At 44.9% G+C, this 19960-nt stretch overlaps 2 protein-coding genes across 4 annotated transcripts; both read right to left on the bottom strand.

The window, feature by feature from the left end:
- Positions 1-265: 265 nt before the first annotated feature.
- Positions 266-8398, bottom strand: morf4l1 (mortality factor 4 like 1). Of its 2 annotated transcripts, none has more exons than XM_086163301.1 (12): positions 8265-8398; positions 6770-6816; positions 6605-6672; positions 6419-6505; positions 5589-5666; positions 5441-5466; positions 4998-5089; positions 3464-3565; positions 3288-3376; positions 3010-3182; positions 1396-1476; positions 266-1327 (listed from the first exon to the last, which is right to left on the bottom strand). In XM_086163301.1, exons 1-12 carry the CDS (start codon positions 8302-8304, stop codon positions 1146-1148), a joined length of 1065 nt encoding a protein of 354 aa, XP_086019427.1. In that variant the 5' UTR covers positions 8305-8398; the 3' UTR covers positions 266-1145. The 2 variants fall into 2 exon arrangements, with proteins under 2 accessions (XP_086019427.1, XP_086019428.1); XM_086163302.1 differs by having other exon boundaries at positions 268-1327; positions 1396-1480.
- Positions 8399-9831: 1433 nt separating this feature from the next.
- On the bottom strand, positions 9832-19758 carry pias1b (protein inhibitor of activated STAT, 1b). 2 transcript variants are annotated; one of them, XM_086163539.1, is made up of 14 exons: positions 19714-19758; positions 16340-16772; positions 16118-16202; positions 15920-15967; positions 15428-15518; positions 15196-15330; positions 15002-15107; positions 13905-13978; positions 13607-13767; positions 12939-13072; positions 12680-12857; positions 12441-12577; positions 11957-11994; positions 9832-11869 (listed from the first exon to the last, which is right to left on the bottom strand). In XM_086163539.1, the coding sequence occupies exons 1-14, from the start codon at positions 19735-19737 to the stop codon at positions 11531-11533; spliced, it is 1983 nt and encodes a 660-aa protein (XP_086019665.1). In that variant the 5' UTR covers positions 19738-19758; the 3' UTR covers positions 9832-11530. The 2 variants fall into 2 exon arrangements, with proteins under 2 accessions (XP_086019665.1, XP_086019664.1); XM_086163538.1 differs by having other exon boundaries at positions 11386-11869; positions 12438-12577.
- Between the last annotated feature and the right edge of the window lie 202 nt (positions 19759-19960).

Raw genomic sequence — 19960 nt, forward strand, 5'->3', positions numbered from 1 at the left:
TCTTTCAGTTAATTGATTGTAAACAAAGTGTCTTTTTCATCATGACTGTTAAATGTAATTGCTGTACGATTGAATTTAGCCTTGTTTGTTTATTAACACTCTATAGCTTCAATAAAGATGAAAAAAAATTGAAAAATAAAAAAGAATAAGTGGAAATGAAAAAATAGAAAAAGGATATCTTTTTATACAAGGATGTCTAAGTAAACTACATAAGTGAGTGTTTTACATAAAATACTTCTACGTACTCAAGTAAAATGAGTAAAAGTACCACACTACACATAACTGTCTTTATGGCAACTTGTATTTCTTAATACTTTTTCCTATAAAAAGAAAAAACTGATTGGAAATGTGGGATTTAAAATTAAAAAATAATTTTTTTATGAATTTTTAAATGCAGGTTTAAAATTAATTCATTAAGAAGTGGGTTGTTACCGACTCTGGATTTCAAACTGATTTATGATGAATTTTAAGAAGTGACCGCAGAGAAACAGTGACAAGTCTATTCAACAAAAATGTCAGTTTTATCTAAAATACCAGACATTTAAATGGAACAAGAACATTTAATGCAATCTCTTTAGTTTCTTTTAATTTGGGGTTTTAAAACTAGTTTCTGCTTCATTTACTGAAAGAAATGTTGGTCTTTAGAGGCTTTAAGAAAAACACAAACATTCAGGCTTATTTTCTTTATATAAAAAAAAGGGATCACAATTTCACAGCTGTGAGACAAAGAAATGTCTGAATAGAAACGGGCGAGGGGAGTGATCCCTTCACGTTATTTATAACAAATCAATAATCAGTGTAACGACAGCGAAAGAAAATGCTTTTATTAGAAAACGACGACAGCCAACAGGACAAGAGCAGCCGGCAACTCCACGGAAAACGGGGAGATAAAACAAAAAAGTGAAACGAGACTTCCTGGTAAAGACGCTCTCACTAAACACGGGACACGAAACCATGTCGCAGGAAAACAAAAACAACAAAAAATGAAATTGACCGGGGGGGTGGGGGGGGGTCCTCAGCAGCTTTCCATGTCAAAGAAAATGGACCGGTGCGGGAGTGGCGTGGCGTGGCGTCTCAGGGGGCGTCATTCCACGACGGCCAACGGACCTCCAGCCACCCTTCCTCTCCAAGGCTTTTTTGTGATTTTAAAAAAACAAAAAACAAAAAAAATAAAAGACACCTGGCAGCCTCTCGGAGGATAAGAATGTCATTTCCAAACTGGCGGCAGACCCTCGAAGCACCTCACACAGCCTTGCGGTGGTACTCCGGGGGCGCCACTTCGTAGTCGCTGGCGTTGAAGAGCGACCCGGAGTTCTTGACCAGATACCTGCGGCGCAGAGACGCCATTCAAAGCTCGGCTCAGCAAAGGGGCGGCTGGAGGGGGTGGCTACTCACTTGAGGAAGTCTTGAAGGTAACTGAGCAGCAGGGCCAGGCTCTTCTCGTCCAGGGGGGTGTAGGCCAGCATGGCTCCGATTCTCACTTTCAAACGGGGAAGAGAGAGAGAGAGAGAGAGAGAGAGGCGGAATTCAGTCAGCATCTGAACTCTTCGCCTCCTCTTATGAAAACACGGCGGTCCGGAGATGATCTGAGCTCCATCTGAGCTGCTGAGTGAGGTCAGAGCACTGACTCCCGGCGATGTTGTGACAGCTGCTTTCTGCTCTTTGTATCTCCCCATTTCAAATCTTAGTAAATAAACTGCAAAAAGGCAAACGAAGGCCAGGGGGTTTCTAGACCGAGAGGCAAATAGGCATTTCATAGATTCTGATTTTTGGAACAAAGCTTCAGCTAAAAAACATTTTTATTTTAATGGCATCTGAATGACAACCGACTTCAGGTCCTTCATGATCAGTCCAAGTCAAGTAAGGTCGGACGTTATTAACCGCAACTTGGTTGTCTGTTTTTGCACTTCTGATGAGATGTTAACTGCATTTCACTACTCTGTATGCTTACATATGTAATGACAATAAAATCTAATTTGATGACTTTCCATGCAGAGCCAGTCTGAACCACTCCTTGAGATGGTCTACAGAAAACCAACATTCCCCCAGGAGAAAATGACAGCAGTGAAGAAACACTACCTTTTACCAGTGCAGAAATCTTGGACAGAGCCCAGCTCTATGTGGGCGGCTTCCTGTCCGAATGGAGTAATTACAGTAGCGCTAACAATTCTACGCTAATAGTGGACTTAAACGAAATAATATTGCACACCTGATAAGACACCACAGCAAGCCATTTCTATTCTTCTTATTATCATGCATTGATGAGAGGACATGAGTGCAGACGGGATAGGCAGAGTGGGAGGAATGAGAGCGGTTCATCCAGGGATAACCCTCCGCTACGGCCGCATAACTAGAAACAATCCAAATGTCCTGGTAGTTCTGAGTAACTCGGGGCAGATTCTAAAGTCTGACCTGGTTGCATCTTCAGGAGAGAGTGTTGGGTGCAAAGCCCTGTGGGGGTGGAGGCGGGGCAACCAGGACAGCTGACGCTCCGTCAAGACTACACCGCCTAACCACCCGCTCCTTACAACACAGGCCGGCAGGGTTTTTATTGCGGTGTTTAAGGCGTTATGTCATAAAAGTCACCTCTTGCTGTAAACCGCCATATTTCACAATAAACAGATCGACTGCCGTGTGATAAACGCCTCCCCGTTTTGTCGTTAACGGTACATTACGGTGGTTATTACACAACGGCAGCACGGAACTGCATTCTCAATGCGGCTTGAAATCTGTAATGGTTTTTTAAAAGCCTTCTAGGAAGTTTTAAAAAGTGTGCTCTTTTAAAAAAAAAGAAAGCATTAAATCCTGGAATCTCTGCAGCGGCAGTTGGAAACAGGAACAGGAGCGAGCAGCACGCCAGGCTGAATCTGGATACGACGATCCAGCTCCTTATACTCATGACATAGTAAACAAAGACGACGATAGCTGTATATTTTCGTCAAGCAATTGTATTTACAGATTGCAGAACTCTTACTTACGGGAGAGGAACATTGATATGTGTTCATTTACCAAAGAGCCTCAGTAGGTGGGGGGCGCCGTAGATCTGCGACATGGACGTGTCCGGGTGGTTGGCCAGGATGTCCGCGTACTGCGGCCTCTCAAATTTGTAGAGCAGCTGCGTCCCCAGCATGACGTTGAAATATTCCCGGATACCGGCGACGACCTCATTCACGGCAAACTCCCTGGACAAAGGAGGCGAGGACAGCGAGGACGGGGATTAAAAACAAAATCTAAATCACTCGTTTTCTGATCCGAGGGAATTAAAAACAAACGGCACCGCGGCTCACTTGCTGTCGGAGTTCCCCCTCGATTTCTTGTAATTTGCATAATCTTCAAGCACGGCGTCCACGTTCTTCTTGGCAGGCAGGTGGAAGAGCTGAGGGCGGGAGAGCAAAAAGTAGCACGAACGGCAGGAAGGCAGAAAACGAAGCGCATGAACAACAAAACACCCTGCGGCGCTCGCCTGTTTCTGCCGCGTGATCAGGTCCCAGTCGTCCACCAGCCAAGGCTTCAGCTCCTCTGGGATTTTGACTTTGACCTCTACTCTATTGATGAAAGTCTCCTCCTGTTGAGACAACAAACATTTAAAGATTGTCCAGGTTCCAACGAAAGATGGACAGATTTTTTTCTCAGCACCCGGTGACGCTGGAGACAGTTCCAATGTTTTTTCAGTCGCCGCATTCTAATGTGTTTTCCCAAATGATGACTACATGACTATACACACACACGCACGCACGCACGGACACACACACACACACACTGCTACCACCTAGCGAGAATGTTCTGGTTCTCCAGGATCTCCATCTTCATCAACAGTCCACAAATACTCAGCAGGTTCACTGAGGACTGAATTGAGCATAAGTGTGAATGTGAGGGCGACTAGTTGGATGTCTATAGGTTGACCTGTGATTAACAGTTGACCCGCCCAGGTTTAGCGCCGCTTCCAGCACCCCGGGTGTTTGGTTTAAACCAACTCATTACACAAGCAGTGATTATGAGCGGTAATATTTATTGTGAATGAATGAATGGATACCGCTGATGTTTAGCCTTGAAAATTGGCCACAACTTTGGCATGGAATGTTTTAGAAAACGAAACAAAAATAAATTCTGGCCTTACAGATGTCAAATGGCCATGAATCACAGGTGTCCTGAGTTCTTTTTCAGCCAAACCAACCACATTCTTAACGGAAGAGCAAACTCCACGTTCGCTTCTTTTTTCCACCACAGGAATTTGCAGCGGGGATTTTGAATCACAATGGTTCTGAAAAGCCCTGGAGCATTTCCACCAACATAAACTCTCCCTCAACCCCAAACCATCCAGCAAAACCAGCAAAAAGGACTTGGTTTTTGAGACTTTTGAGGGGCAGCGTTCTTCGGCAGACAAAGGGTCCCTGATTGGTGCCAAACACTTGCAGCGTTTCCAATTGCTGTATTGTTAACTCTTGTTCATATTCTTCCTACAAACTTTTGTTTTCATCATGGAGAACCAGGGCAGACACATACAAGAAGCGGGGTCTTGTGAGTGTGTGAGCAAAGAAAGATATTCAGCGGGATTTCATGTCAGTGTGTATGTTAGAGGTGCAAAGCAGTTACTTTGACCACCGCTCTGTTTGTCATCAGCCTGATTCGTATTAATCCCCCTGAACTCTGGGGTGCGGTGGAAAAGCAAACCAAGGAAATCACCTGGAACTCTTTTTCCCCGGGGAAATAAGTTTTGGATCATAACATTCCTGACATTTCAGTGGAAAAGAGGCCCAAGTTTTTGAGGTTGGCAGCTTTCCATTGGGCAGCTGTGCGCTCCAAGCGCCCCCTTGTGGACTACATATAAAAACTACAAAATAGCAGGACAGACTTCCGCCTGGACAAACTGATGACCTCCTGCTATACGACCTTGTGTATGTATATGCTATTCATCTAGTTCTATCCAGGGAGGGAGCATTAATCCTAATAGACTTATTATAGATTCAAAATACTCGGAAGTCGATCTGTGAACGTACACTTTCCACCGTCGGGTCGACACGGGCCCTCTTCTTCCGTGGAGGGTGGGTAGGGTCTCCTCCAGAACTGGTCCCTTCACCCGGACCAAGAGCTGAGGGGCAACAAACAAATGCATACTTTTAGGGCGAAATAGATTAATTGTTTGGGATTTTAAAACCAAACATCCCATAGCACCCTCTTGTGGTTAATACCAGTTGCCTAAAAAGATGAACTGAACTGGTGAACTAGAGGCTAGAGGATGTGGAAAGAACCGCAATGTGACTTTTTATGCTCCCTAAACCAAGCAGTTCCGCATTACACAACTACCGCACTAGCATTCCGTGCTCCCAGCATAACACACTCACATCCACCATCCAACCAGTCCAGGTAGACTCAAAAGCTAATTTGATCCCTTAGAAACACAGACAGTTGGATGATGTTAAATCATATAAAGTGCACTTACTTTTCTGTTTGTTCTTTTTGGTTTTTCTACAGAAGAAAGGGGGGGGGGGGGGGGAAGAGATAAAATGTCAGAAAAGAAAAACAACCGGCGGGTCTCTTTTGAGTACTTTCACATTAGATCTGGTTCCGGTGACCGCAGGGGAACTCACACATCGTTTTTCTGCGATGCAGCAGGAATCTTCTTATTCGGCGCAGCTCCCCTCATTCTCCCTTCTACATAATGGTCTCTGAAAATATTCAGGTCGGGGACTGAAGTTCAAGTCAGCAACATCATAATATACACTGCATGACCTTTGACTACCAAAACAATTGGACTTAACTGTTTAACTATTAATGTGATGCATCTGTGTGCTTCACCAGCGAGTGCTTTATTCATACAGGCATGTATAGGAAAACACAAGAGTTGAAATATAATAGGTCTAGAATATATATTGAGGTCATTGAGAAATTGCAGAGGCGAGGGTTAGATGGAGGCTGGTGATTGGCTGAGGTTTAGATGGAGGAAGGAGATTAGTTGTCACAACCGCTCACGGAGTAACCCCAAGGATAAAAAGATGATTTACAATTTACATTAAATAGTGAATTTATACGGAATACAACACACAAAATTAACTCATAAAACACTCCTCATGGGGGAGGAGTCCAAGTTGGCCAAGTTATGAATATGGACAATTAACCCTTTGCTGTTGCTATAATTAATAAAATGCACTGCTATGTGTGCATGGGATTTTTCATTTATTAAAAATGAAAATAAATCAACTCTCACTCTTTGAAATTTTATTACATTGTTATTTTATGGTGTTTATCTTGTAATTTTCCAGGGAGATGTAAAGTGCAGTTCTACAGTAAATATTAATTTTATTGAATGGGTCTGTAGTTTTTCTGGCGTTAACAGACTGAGAGCCGGTTTTCATGATGATTTATATTTTGAACAGTTCTGGCTGCAAACTGACTTGTGGAATGAGACGAGAGTACATACTGGTTGGCCCTCTGAAGCTCTTTCTGTTTCTGCAGATTGCTGTCCACATACTTCAGCACTCTGCTCTCAGGAACCCATTCGTCCCAGCTGGAACACAAAATCCAAAAAACGGGGAAATCAGGCGTTTGATTTATTCAATCCTCTAAAGTTTTAAGCCACATAAATAATATTTGCAACAACACTTACTTTTTATTCCACCCACTGTAATGAATGAAGTATTTTATTTGTTTGTCCTTGATGTTTATCTTAACACACTGCAATGAAATATGATTCGTCATTAGAAAGAACCAACAAAATCTATTTCAATTGGAGAAGTTGAACGGTGGTATGAAGGCGAACGGCTTTGCCTACCTTAGCTTCGTAGAGCAATGGCCCATGAAAACACAGCACTCTTTCACCTGGCAGGTGCAAGAGAAATTGGACAGTCAATTGTCATTTAAAGTATATGCAATACCTTATGAGCAATCACTGTTTACACTGCAAATATAAAGTATAAAAAGAGAGTCCATATTCTTGGTATTCTAGCTGATACTGTCTGTGCTATCGCCAATATTTCTGGACATTCATGTTCGTAAAATGCACATGAACAGATGGAGTTTTTTCCTCTACACTGCAGTTACTTCAATCAATACTTTGCACATTCATTGATGTTTTCCTGTCTCAGTCTAAATCATGCACACTCAGTTGTAAATGTACAGTCACTGAATGGGAAATGCATGTGCACATTAATGCATGTCGAAAGCTCTTGTTTCCTCTATCCTTACTGTCCTTGCTGCTGTCAACAATGGGAATTTTTCCACAGTTAATAAAAGGACTACCTTTTGTTACAGACATTACAGCTACAAAATAAAACAATTTAAAAGTTTGACTCAGCACATAGTAAGACTCTTTGCATCGCTTTTAAAAAGGAAACCATGGTTCAATTCCTCATCTTCTCCTCACCTGTCACTGTTGTTGAGCAAGAAACCAGAACCCCTAACTACACCTGGGATGCTGCTTAAGTGTCTGCTTTTTACATCAAGGTTCATCTATGATGGGTAAAATGCAGTAATCATATTTCACTGATGTTCTGCTGTGTGTAGAAAATGAATGGGACTAAATAAAAGGTTTTCTTCTCCAAATGTAATAATAGAAGAATTAAGAATTCTAAGGAATTGCCCTGGAACCCATGCTTTCTCACAAGTGGTGACTAGATTACTGCTCTTGACTTTCTATTCCGTTAAATATCAAGTACATTCGATGTATAAAGACCACGGAGTGTATCTCGATTCGAGTACAAGTAAAGGGTAACAGTTATTTGCTTCCTGCCAATGACATGAGATACTTCCTTTATAATTTCCCTACAGTCACAAAGTCTTAATTTGGGCACATTTATTCTCCGCTTACTACATCTGAAATAAAAAATATACATCTGGATGAAGATGAGCCGGGGGATTCAATTCCAACAAAGGTTTCATATTTTCCAAGTCAACTTTATTATTTATATGAGGCTAGCAGGGATTCTGGCTAACAATTGGGCGATAGAGTTCCATCCATTGCATTTCTTTAGCGATGCTGACGCTTCTCTGGGCGAGCAAAGGTCCGTATTAAATACTCCTTGACGGCGTGTTTTATAAAACGTTTTAACGAACCCCAGTTGGAAACGGACGCGACCAGCTGAGACGCGCGGTTTTTCGGTCCAACAATGAAGGCTAGCATCGCCAGCGCGTCGACGGCGGGCGGTGTTTGTGTCGCCGCTTCATGCTAATGCTAATGCTAACAGTAGCTAATATCCGCTAATGTCGACCTCCCCGGAGGGGATTTCTCCAAGGCCGTGGTCGGGAGACGGGAGCGGGAGGCTCGTTACCTTCTTGAAATTTAGGCTTCGGGTCCTGTTTCGGCGCCATTCACGGATTAAACTATCAAAATGTGGGAAAAATCGCCAGCTCCCATTCCAGTCAGAAACGGCGCCGCTCTCTAAAAGACGTCATGACGGACGCGATGACGCGCTCAAACGCGACAGGGCGCGCGCCTGGAAACTATCGTGATTTATCGCGGTGCCTGCGGCGCACAGACGGGCAGGGATAGAATGGGATGGAATAGAAAAAAGAGGGGCATAAAATAAATTGCGTTTGACTATGTATTTCACGAAAAATTAGGGGAAAACACATATTATATTTCTGAAATATTAATCCATTTTTTTCCTGTGTATAAGAATAGAATTGAGCGCATACTTTTTCATTTTCATACTGGCCTCTGCCCAGTAGTGTATACCATTCTGTTTTATATTTTACCATTTCTTGCAGAAAGGGGTAATAAGTTTTCATTCTCAGGCCTCAACCCTGGAAGCATCTAGATGCTGTCTGGGCCACATGGTGCAAACTACCACAATGATACATCACTGTCTCATCTCAAAGTACTATTGGGCGATTGGATGTTCCTCATTTACATTTACTTTTTTTTTTTAGCCAGAACTACATGCATGGGGGGGGGGGGGGGGGGGGGGGGGGCGCTTGTTGAGACTTCAAATTAAGATTTCTTTGCACATTCATCCAGTTGTGCTCTTATGTTATGGTTGTAAATATCTAGGGTCGTGAGGATGGCAGGGATTGTCTTCAGGGATCCTCTGGTCTACCTGTCACAGAAATACAAGGAACCAGTTAACATGTGTTCACAAATGTACAATCCAGTCACCTTTTGAAATATCTTGGTCAGATGTATAAATACCAGATACACAGCACGCACAAATACACACGCACACACAAACTCTAGAGCCGGGCAGTTCCTGAATCAACTAGGTAAATGATTTGAATCGTCGTACTAAATCATGAGTCTGAGGTCTCAATTGATCCGGATCCTACGGGTCTTCTGCTAAGTAGACAAAGTGATACGGTGGACTCACCGGACAGTCAGATGATTCGTTTGAACTGGTTCACTGACTCCCGTCAGGAGACTCAAGGAAAATGCTACTGAATCAGATTATTCATTTGAACCGGTTCACTGGGTCGAGTCAGCAGACTCAATGGAAATGCGACTGAGTCCGATGATTCAGATAACCCGTTCACTGACTCAAGTCAGCAGACTCACCCGAAACATTACTTAATCAGATGATGCCAACAGCACTGGCTCACATGACTCAAGTGAACCGGTTCACTTAGGTGAACGACTCATATTAACCAGAGTCCATAAAATGAACTGAGTTTGGCACCACTAACACACACACAACTAGCAAATTTTGAGCTCTCTGTGCTCTGGGGGGCCAGAGTTACACACCGGACTGGTCGCCAGTCAATCACAGGGTTTTTTAACACAAACACACATACAAACATGAAAGATTAATATATCCAGAGGAACAAGATAAAATCCTCAAACTAGCTTCTGTTACTCCTTGGAGGAAGGAAGGAGGGGTTTCCTCAGATTAAACTACAAAGGTGCACGTTCTTATCTTTTTAATTCTTACAAATATCAAACAGCACAGTAGACCTGGTAGCGGTTCAAAATGATCAAAGCATCTATTGAGTTATTGACATCATCTGATAGTAAAACGGACAAGAGAAACAGAAAGTGTTACAATGCATGTCAAGCAACAATGACATTTTTTTTAAATATCATTAATTATATAATTACAAAAGAAATATCACATACAATGACAGCAATGCATTTCCACGAATCAAACAAATGCTGAAAATATATATGATAATAAATAATTCTAAGTGTAAGCAGAAGTCAAGAAAACAACATGATAAAGGGAAGGGCAGGTGTGTGTGGTTACTTCAATGGTTTTAACTTTTGGGCCAAAAAAAAACATTGTGATTCACCCGCAAAAACTAAGCTATCACAGATATCTTCTAGGCTTTTTGCAAATACACACGACAAAAAAAAAAAAAAAAAAAAAAAAAAAAGGCTTCGTCCCGTAGCCCCGCAAAAGGGGAAAGCCAGGAGGAGCTTTCGGGTCATTTTGCGGGGACGTGCAAAGCTGAAAGACGCCGCCGGAGTGTTCGCTTCGGCCGGCCGCTCCACCGTGTTGTAGGAACGCAAGTGCTATGAGGAGCCAGACAGGTCTGGGCCAGGAAACACCCCTGAAAATTCCCCCTAAGCGTGTCAGTGTCAGTGGGCCACTTGACTGTTGCTTCCTACTGGTGTAATACTAAAAAACAAAACAAACAAAAAAAAAAAAATTAAATAAAGAGTACTGCAAATCTCAGATCTGTATAAAGGTCCAATTGTCATGTGATTACAGAAGTTTGCGACCAAAATCACTCACTCACACACCGAACAGGGCATCGCCCCACAATACTGACTCGTTTCCGATTTTCATCTACGCTGTTTTTAAATACTCTCGTCTATTTCAAAAAAGAAACAAAAAAAAAAAAAACGTTTGTTCGTGAAAAGAAACCTAAGGAAATTGAGAAGGAGCACGGGGTCACGACGATAAGAGGGATCCTGCGTTTCGCCGTGACGGTTCTAGTGGCGACGGTTCCTGGAGGCAGAGGGAATGCTTCTTTAAAAACAGCATACATCCAACATAACTTACATCATAAATAATTTCTTAAAAATAATATGACCACAGTGTGAATCTTACAGAAAAGGAAAAAAATAAAAATAAAATAAAATAAAATCCTACAGTGACGGCATAAATGGCCAGATCTGTCTGCTGTCAATCATGGTTAACAGAGATGATGCCATTCAGAAAGAGGAGGAAAAAAATAGTGATACACATTTTCCTGTGACTCGCCTTTTGTACATCCATAACAATGCCCATTATCTTCATGTTCTAAATTTGGTGTTCCATAAGGGGTCACCACCGTAGGGTTCTGTGCACACAGCCTTTTTAATGAGTAATGCCATCGACATGGAATTGTGAAACAAAAACTGTAAAAACCAAGTACAAAAGGTACAATATAATCAAAGGACCACATGAAGAGGTGTGAAAAAGTCTTCAGTATTCACAGAAAAATATCAACTGAAGTTACTCACCGGACAAGAAGCGTCCTAAGTTTATATACATATAAGTAAAATTGAAAATAGATTTTCCTCTCTGTACATAGTACTGTATTCTCTCTTCTTCCTCTTCCTTATTTACAAAGAACTTCCGTCCTCGAGGTCTCCCATGTTTGTCAGTTCTGTGCAGACCTAGTCAAGAGATATAACGTCAGATATGGAGCCGTAAATGGCTGCCGCCGCCGTCGCCTCCACCGAGGACCTGGACAGTCCTGAGATGGGGTGGCTGTCTCTGTCCCTGTCTCGCTCTTTGTCGCGGTCCCGCAGACTGCTGGACGACACCAAGCTGCTGGTGCTGCCGCTGTTGCTGCCGCCATTGGTGGCCGCCAGCGTGCTGCCCCCCGGCGTGCCCGGCTGCTCCCGCAGCAGCTGGGAGGAGCCGTAGGGCAGGAAGCGGTTGAGGAGCAGGTCGTGGTCCTCCGAAGCCGAGGCTGAAGCGGCGGCGGCGGCGGCCATCACCATGTTGTAATGCTGTCGAGACGGAAGAGAGTGTCAGTTAGGGGAAAGCACCGTGCCGCCACCTGCTGGCGCCGCCCTGAGGGGTCGGCCTTCACGTACCTGATTGTCGCCTTGGAGAAAGGAGAAGAAGTTTAGATCTGAAAGAAAATGAAGGGGACAATTATTGTCGTGACTCAGAAGTAAATCACAATAAAAGCCTTTTTCACTTCAACAGCAGCGTGACGGGGGTAATAAACACAAGAAACATTTCTTTCCTTGGGCTGAAGACCTGACTCAGCGTGAGATACTGTAATTAGTGATTGGTCACATTTAATTAATCACAAAATGGAGATGCAGAATATCTTTATCATTCAGATGCGTCCTCCGGCTCTGTGTTTACAGTTTCAACCCCCTTGTCTGGGGAGGTCATGTTAGCTCGCGAGATAATGAGATAAAACACAGGGAATATTCGCTCCCGGGGGGGAAAAGAGCTCAGCCAGCGGACGCATCTCCACAGTGGATCCGAAATAACCGTTTCGTCTGTTCCAGCTTGGCAGCGAGAGTTGAGCCCGGAGTGGAGTTTGGTGGACGAGTCACAGGCTACCTGGCAGGTCACTTGTGTGGTAGTAGTGGCGGTAATCCTGGATGAGTGGTGGAGGTGGGGGGATGTAGCTGGTCTCCACAGGGGGCATGCTTGGAGCCCGGGTCACGGGCGAGGCCTGGCTGTGGAGGCTCAGGACGCTGAAAGGGGAAGCACACGATGGCACGTTTAGTGACACGGAAAAACGGGGGGGGGGGGGGGGGGGGGGGGGGGGGGTCCTCTCTGCCGGCCTGGACACGCACCCCTTGGACGCTGGCGGCGAGACGGGAGACAGCGACGGGCAGGGCCTCTTGGGAGGTGGCTCGTCCTCTAGCTCGTCTTCGGAGGAGCTATCCAGTGTCAGATCGATCACGTCCACTTTCTTGCCGGTGTCGTTGGATGAGGCCCGCTTTGGCTCCTGGGCTTCCGTCCTGGAGTTGTCTGCGGAAACGCGGGGAGACTCAGGCAGCGTTCGCGGAGAATTACAGACGGAGGGGGATTTGGTGGCCGTTTGTTACGTACCGCTGTCTACCCCGTAGTAGGAGGCGGACACCTCCTGCACCTCTTTCTTGGATCTCATGGGCGACCAGCTGCCGTCCTCTTTGAACTGGATTTCATCACAGTCGGAACAACTATTCAAGATCTCCATGAACAACCTGGGACAACAGCGTGACCGTGACATTAGGAAGGTAGCGGCGCTACAGGGAAGCCCTTTGGGCTCCAGCGTTGCGTGAGCGGGATATTTTGGGACAAAAACAATGCCAAAGCGCAAAACGGCCTCAAAATTGAGAAACCTGCTAAGTTCTGGCGGGCGATTCTGCATCGCGGATTCTGGAGGCTAACCGATAGAGGGCTTTTAAAAAAGTGCGGGCATGTCTCTGCTGTGAGTACCTCGATAGATCTACTGCCTGCTGACCTGCAGACAGCTCCCTCTGACAGGTCATCCACCGGGGACTCCTGTGGGCCCAACCGGCACTGAAGCGCCAATTAAATCAAAAGTCTGTCTAGTTGCGGGTGCTGTTTGACCAGGTCTGGCTTCTCAGATGCTCCAACCGCATAGCAAAAACCAATTAGCTGAGCAAATCTTTACAGCTTGTCGTCCGGAGGCCAACACCACAGAGACGCTACTGTTCAAACCAAACGATTGGGGGTGTTTAAACAGTGGCCGGGCACCGCAGTACGTCTCTCACCCGTCGATTATGAGATGTTCATACGGCGCCTTCTTGTCACACACGGGACACACCCACGTCGGCTTCTTCTCGTTCATCTGGATGTACAGCGTGGCGTCGAAGCACTGCAGGTGGGAGCAGGTCATCGCCCGGCAGGCGATGGTCAGCCTCATCTTCCCAAGCTTTATGAAGGAGGAATAAAAATTTTAAAAAGTTTAAACGGGCGCTCCTTTCCGCTGGAGGTGAAGATTCCCCCTGAGGGCAGGATCCTGCGGTGTCCTTGATTTGGTTTTATGTTCAGACACCTTGCATGACTTACAGGGCAGAGGAGGGACACCCGTAGACTGGTGGTGGCGATCTCGCTCTCGGGGTCAGCCGTCAGCTTCTCCTTGACTTTGGCACACAAGAAAAGTACAAAAAATAAATACAAAGAAACTCCAAATGTAAACAGCTCTTTCCTGTGAGGACAAGCCATTAAATATGACACAATAAATCAGCCTTTATCTGTAATCCCTCTGAACAAAATCCTTGAGTGGGTCAACAAATAGCTCTGCAAATATCCAAAAAAAGGACCAAAGAAACTTTGTTCCATAATCAGTTCCTGATTGAATTAAAGATTAAGTTCCCTGGCCTCATTGTGTGCTCCGGGTATCTGGAAGGAAGCAAGCTAATGTAATCCCCCCCCTCCCTCCAAAGCTGGGCGACTGGGTGGGGAAGAAAATATTATCAGGACTAGATATGTCATCGCCGATCTTTATAAAGACAAACTTGGAATCGGTATGGATTCCCGATCGCAGCTGGAGTGAAAGGAGGACGGCGCGGACCATTCGTGGCGTCTTCCAGAGCACTCTTCGGACGGAAAACAAAGGACAGTTGCCAGAGAGTGAGGGAAAGCGGTACGTAGACGTCCAAACGTTCACGATTCAGCTGTACGAGGTGCTTTGTCTTCTGATCCAGAAGACATAACACATTTTAGAGGAAACGTTGGAAATGTTTTGTGGGTTATTTTACCTGACAGAAGGCTCATTGAAAGTTCGGAGCTGATGCAGGACAGTTTAATCTGACCTGAAAGGCCATTTATAAGAATAAAAGAGGGAAAAATCTGTTGTTTTTTTTTCATTGAGAGGAAAAAAGCACTGACTTCTGGACCTGTGTTTTGCCTGCTACGAAGCCCACGCTAGCTAACGCTAATGCTAGCCACCCTCGGGTCTGCCTTGGCTCATCAAGGACATCGTTTCTATGCTCCAGCTCAAATCCAGTCATGTGATCACCCATTTGTGAAAGAGTTGGTTGACCTTTGCTTTTCAGAGGGCTTGCACCCGACAGAGGAATGACAACATGTTTTTATTAAAACGACGAAAACAAAAGAGAAAGATAAGAGCTGCGGTTCTACCGCAAAATGAAGAGGCTGCCTACTCAGAGCTCTGGAGTGGTCGGGGTTCCTGATTCCACGGGCCCGTAGTCTCTGCAGCAACACAGCAGAAGACTGCTGTCGCACCAGGTAGACGGCCATGGAAAAACTCTGTCACAGAGGCGGACGAACAAATGAGGTAAGAGGTGGACAATTCACGTCGCAGAGCTTTACGGCACTCCGGGCCGGATCTCCTCACCCGCCCGATTTCCGAAGTCCACGAGACCACGATGGTGTTGGGGACCGTGGTGGACAGTCGGACCAGCGAGGTGATGTTGATTGGGCGACTAGGTCTTTTTGGTTCAACTCCGTTTTTGGTGGGAGGAAGGTACCCCTGCGGGCGAGACAGCACACCTCAGTGCCTTTAATTCTGAGCGAGCGGGTCAGTGGCGCGGTGACATCGAGTCCGCCGGAGGCCTGTCTGGACTCACCGGGAGGTTGCAGGGCTTTCCGTTCACCTTCACACACAGATTGGGAGGGAAGTGATCCTCCTGAGGACAGCTTGTCTCTGATAAGCAAAATCTGTCAAGAAGAAAATGGGTTGTAAGTCTAATTCTTTTTGAAGTCATCACCACACTTTATATAATAAAAATAAAAATTAAAAAAAAACAAAAAAAAAAACACTTTGCCTTAACTTTTTTTTCTTACGCGGAGATAATGTGTCAAGAGTGAGGCTCTTCATCTAGGATATGGGAAAGCATGTCTCGAAGGATGGCGCTCATCCACGAACCGAACATATTAAACTGCAAAAGCGCTTGCTGAAAACTCGACGTCACCATTATCGCTCCCATTAAGCATAATTTTATGATTATAGAGTAAGGCAGAGCAGTTTCCAGCATTTTCCAATCTCGGCTGCCTCACCCCGCAGCACAGAGCCATGCACTCCTCCTTGGGCATGCATCCTCACATTCTGCAAAACGTACCTTAGCTGAACTTGGACAGCAAAGTCACATTTGGTCCCGGATATGTCCCTAACAAAGAAGGTCAGAACATTGTGTTTCAACGCTTATCGGTGGGATACAATGAGAAGTTTTATATTTTGAAGGTGGATATGTATGACGAGTTGAACAGGCTGTCATGATATAAGACTGAAAATGCCGGCACAGACGTGTTGTGCTTACATGGAGCTGCTGATCTGCTGCACTTGTTGTGGTGTCAATGCAAAGGCGTAACAGGCTTCCTGGAACCGCTGACTGTTGTCTGAGGCTACAACAAACACGAGAAGAAGGAGGAAAAAAAAAAAGAACAAAAAAAGAAAAACAAAGCAGAGAAGTCAGATGGGAGGCTTAGAGAGATCAGCGGGACTAAATCTGCTTCGGCCAAGCGGGAGGCGCCGGACTCACCCAGGCTGGTGGGCTTGATCAGCTCGTCTAGCACGTCGTAGAATGGCAATCTCTGCAGCTTGACATCGGGGTGCACGGGGTGCAGGGCGGAGGGTATGTGAGGCAAGCTGAGCTCGTGCTTGGGCCCAAGCAGGGAGACAGGCAACAGAGGCGACGGGGAGCCGTGGCTGTCGAAGCCCAGCTGTGCGAGGCCCGTGGGCAGGCTGGAGGCAGAGTGCACGCCGGGTAGGGCTAGGTCCACCGGCGAAACCATTTTGGTCGGGAAGCGCCGTCTGTATAGCTCTTTGATCTTCATCTGCACCGCCAGGCTGCAGCCGGCCTTGAGTAGGTGGAGGGCTTTGGTCAAAAGTTCATGTTTGCGTCCATGCTTATTCCGTCCTGCGTACCCCAGCAACACCTGGAGCTCCGAAACTCGAAGGCTCATTACCATTTGCTGCGGGAAAACCAAGAGGGGAAATTACACCCTGGGAAACGGTCATAAGGCCTCCCGCAATCTTCTCTTGTTTTGACCTTAACGCTTAAAATACTCTGGGCACTAATGTGGCACAGCACGTCACAGCGGCAGAGTTTTGTTTTTTGTTTTTTCTTGCTCGACCAGCTACGGGGTAATTCCCCGAGGGACTGAAAGAGGGATGTACCCTATACTTTAGCTGTTTACATTTGCTGTTTTTTGTTCTCCTCCCAAAGACATTATTAGCCTGACTAGGGGCATTGAGAACAGTTCACCTAAAGGAACACAGACGAGAGTTATGTGATGTATTTTGTTATTTAACGGTGTGTGTGTGTGTGTGTGTGTGTGGGGGGGGGGGGGCGCTGCCCTGCTGTACCGAGGGCTTGGCAACCAAAAATAACCAAATGATTCCGCAATGATAAGAAAATGCTTGGGAATTGGTGCGGCCAATAAAGCAGGTATTTCGGTTCTTCCCAAGGGTTCCTAAGCACCGTAACACCTTGGTATTAAAGGCTGCACACTCACAAGGACATATGGAGCTCTCTGCCGGGACGTGTTTAGTGCTGCTCAATATTAATTAAAGTTCTTTTTAAAAATGAGTCCTTTTTCCATATTTTCTGTCCAGTTCCAGTGATTCCATATGCCTGGAAGGCCACCCTGTCACTCGGTGCACGCAATGACCTTGCCCCCTCTGCGAATTTCAGCCACAACATTAATATTAAATAACATTTTAATATTCGCCTATACCACTAAAATTCTTCAGTCGTTTGAAAATTGAGCACTTATTCAACACAAATTCAGAATAAATTTTTTATTATATTCGTGTCGCCTTCGACACAGGGATCATGAGATAATCAGCTTCATTTGCCATGTTTTCAGACACACAGAAAAGCTCGACTACCACCTGGAAGGCAGTGCCATATGTGGCAGTTATCTATAAAAGGAACTTTTTAAACTGAACTGAAACTGTCGTCGTGCATTCGAAGGCAGTGGCACTTTTTGCTATATCAACGCTGCAAACCACCAGCTTGGATTTTGCAACTTCCACAACATTTCTGAGGTACCACCATTTGCAGTCAGACCATGTGCTGATTCAATTCGACATACATAGCACTGATTTGGTCTGAGAAACAAAGCATTTTTTACTGACCTTGGACATGCCAGTGACACGCTATATCATATATTAGAAACATATCAGATCATATGATACTTTTAATAAACTCAAGAAACATGTAACAACACAGCACAGACTCAGTCTAATGAAGCTATCAGCTATTTAACCATCCTATAAATCATAGCTTCCACCAAAAATCAATCCTATATCAATTATTCAAATACTACAGGTTGAAAAACGTAAGATTTTGATTTGATGAAATCATAAACCCTTGTAATCAATACATGATGAAAAACTCATTTGACATCACATTTATTCAGTTAAAGTTAATAGAAATTTAAATGGGAAGAATGAAGACCGCACCAATTGTGTGTTGCTGTATTGCTCATACAAGGAAGCAGAATAGCAACCATGCATTTGCATTGATCCCAGTTTATCATTCATCATATAATCCATAAATCAATTAAGCCTGATGAATTGCGAGCCCACGGCAAAACAGCACCTGTTATACACTGTAATGTGGTCAAACCTGGGGAGGACGGAGGGGGCAACATCACCAGAACAAAATGCTGTCATCCAACAGAAGCAGCACACCAATCCCACTACACAGGGCCAGCGCCTGAAATAATGCCGGCTATCATGTACTTCTGTGAACCTGATGCGTATCTAGTCACAATTAAAAATGCTTTATCTCTGCGTTAAAAAAGATAATGTGAAATTGGGAAATCCATGGGCTTGTGTAAATGGCCAGCGTGACCTTCGGATGATAATGACTTGGCTGTGATTACTACAAAGTGGTGATCAGCCAAGGTCATCTGAGTGTTAATTAAAGAGCCCAATTAAAACTCGGGGTTGCAGGAGGTAACATCAGATCTTTCAAAATCCGCTGAAACTTGCTTGACATCACGTTTGGTATTATTAACAATCGCGTTGGGGAGGCGTGTGAAATCTGTCAGCCACATATTCTGCACAGATGCTGAGCTGATCAGCGCTGATAGGAGTTCACCGCACCGGCACGGCTACAGTACTGCTCTGCTATTACCGCTGCATAACGGTATCAACAGCGCGGGTATTTCCTGAGTAAACAGACAAAAAAAACACCTTTCTTTGGTTTAACCCGTCCTCTGCAAAGGCAGTCTAGACAGTAAGGTAGGAATGCTAGACGATGAAGGACAACGTATTTGATACATAGCATAAGCTAACGTTAGCTACCCGCGCCCGACTGACCATGGTGGGATGTGACTCAAATAAAACTTAACTGCATGTCTAATTCGCATTCATATATAGCCGAAATGAGACACATTGAAGCCAATTAAAGTATGTTCGATCGTCACATCTTTAGCCTTATACCTTTACAACTTGCGAGAAATAATGCTCGTTACAGCTAAACTGCGGGTTGCCTTCCAGGGAATAGACAGAGCCCATTTAAAAATATTTCTTGCAGTCCGCCTGGCTATCAATTTGAGCTGTCAGTTGACATGCATTGCGGATGCCCCGGGCTTAAAACAGTGGCACAAAAGTGGGTTTCACCCACGATTTCGTGTGATATCTGGCCTAATCCGTGAGGGGACCCGCACATCAGAAACTGCCTAACGAACCGTCAGCAACAATAACAAAGCTAATGCTAGCGAGCTAGCCAGCCGGCTAACAGTTTGCCTAGTGTCTACTGTTTTGCTCTGTTATTACCATACGCTCTGGTAACGGCATCCTTCGGTTCTTAACTGTCCATTAAAAATGTTAATGTGTAGAGATTTGAAACAGTCTGCGTGAAACATCTATTTGTCAAACTAATGTAGGGGTTCGCTTTACCTTCAGTTCCGCACTCTCCGCCATCTTGTTACATTGTGTGCGCAAGCGCAAACAGCCGTCCTCGAGGGAACGGACCAGTTCAAAAGTGTATGTCGCGCCCTCTAAGTGGCCGCAAGGGGGCGCCGTTGGTGCATCAAATAACGTAAAATGCACGTTTTCGCCTTTTTTTGCGTTTCTTTTCAGTTCCTGGAGGACTATCGTTTCAACCTTTACAGCTATTAGATAAAAGATGGTGAAAATCTAACAT

This window comes from Fistularia commersonii, chromosome 17, assembly GCF_037954325.1.
Source record: "Fistularia commersonii isolate RoL2024-O1a breed Wild chromosome 17, RoL_Fcom_v1.0, whole genome shotgun sequence".
Taxonomy (NCBI): Eukaryota; Metazoa; Chordata; class Actinopteri; order Syngnathiformes; family Fistulariidae; genus Fistularia; species Fistularia commersonii.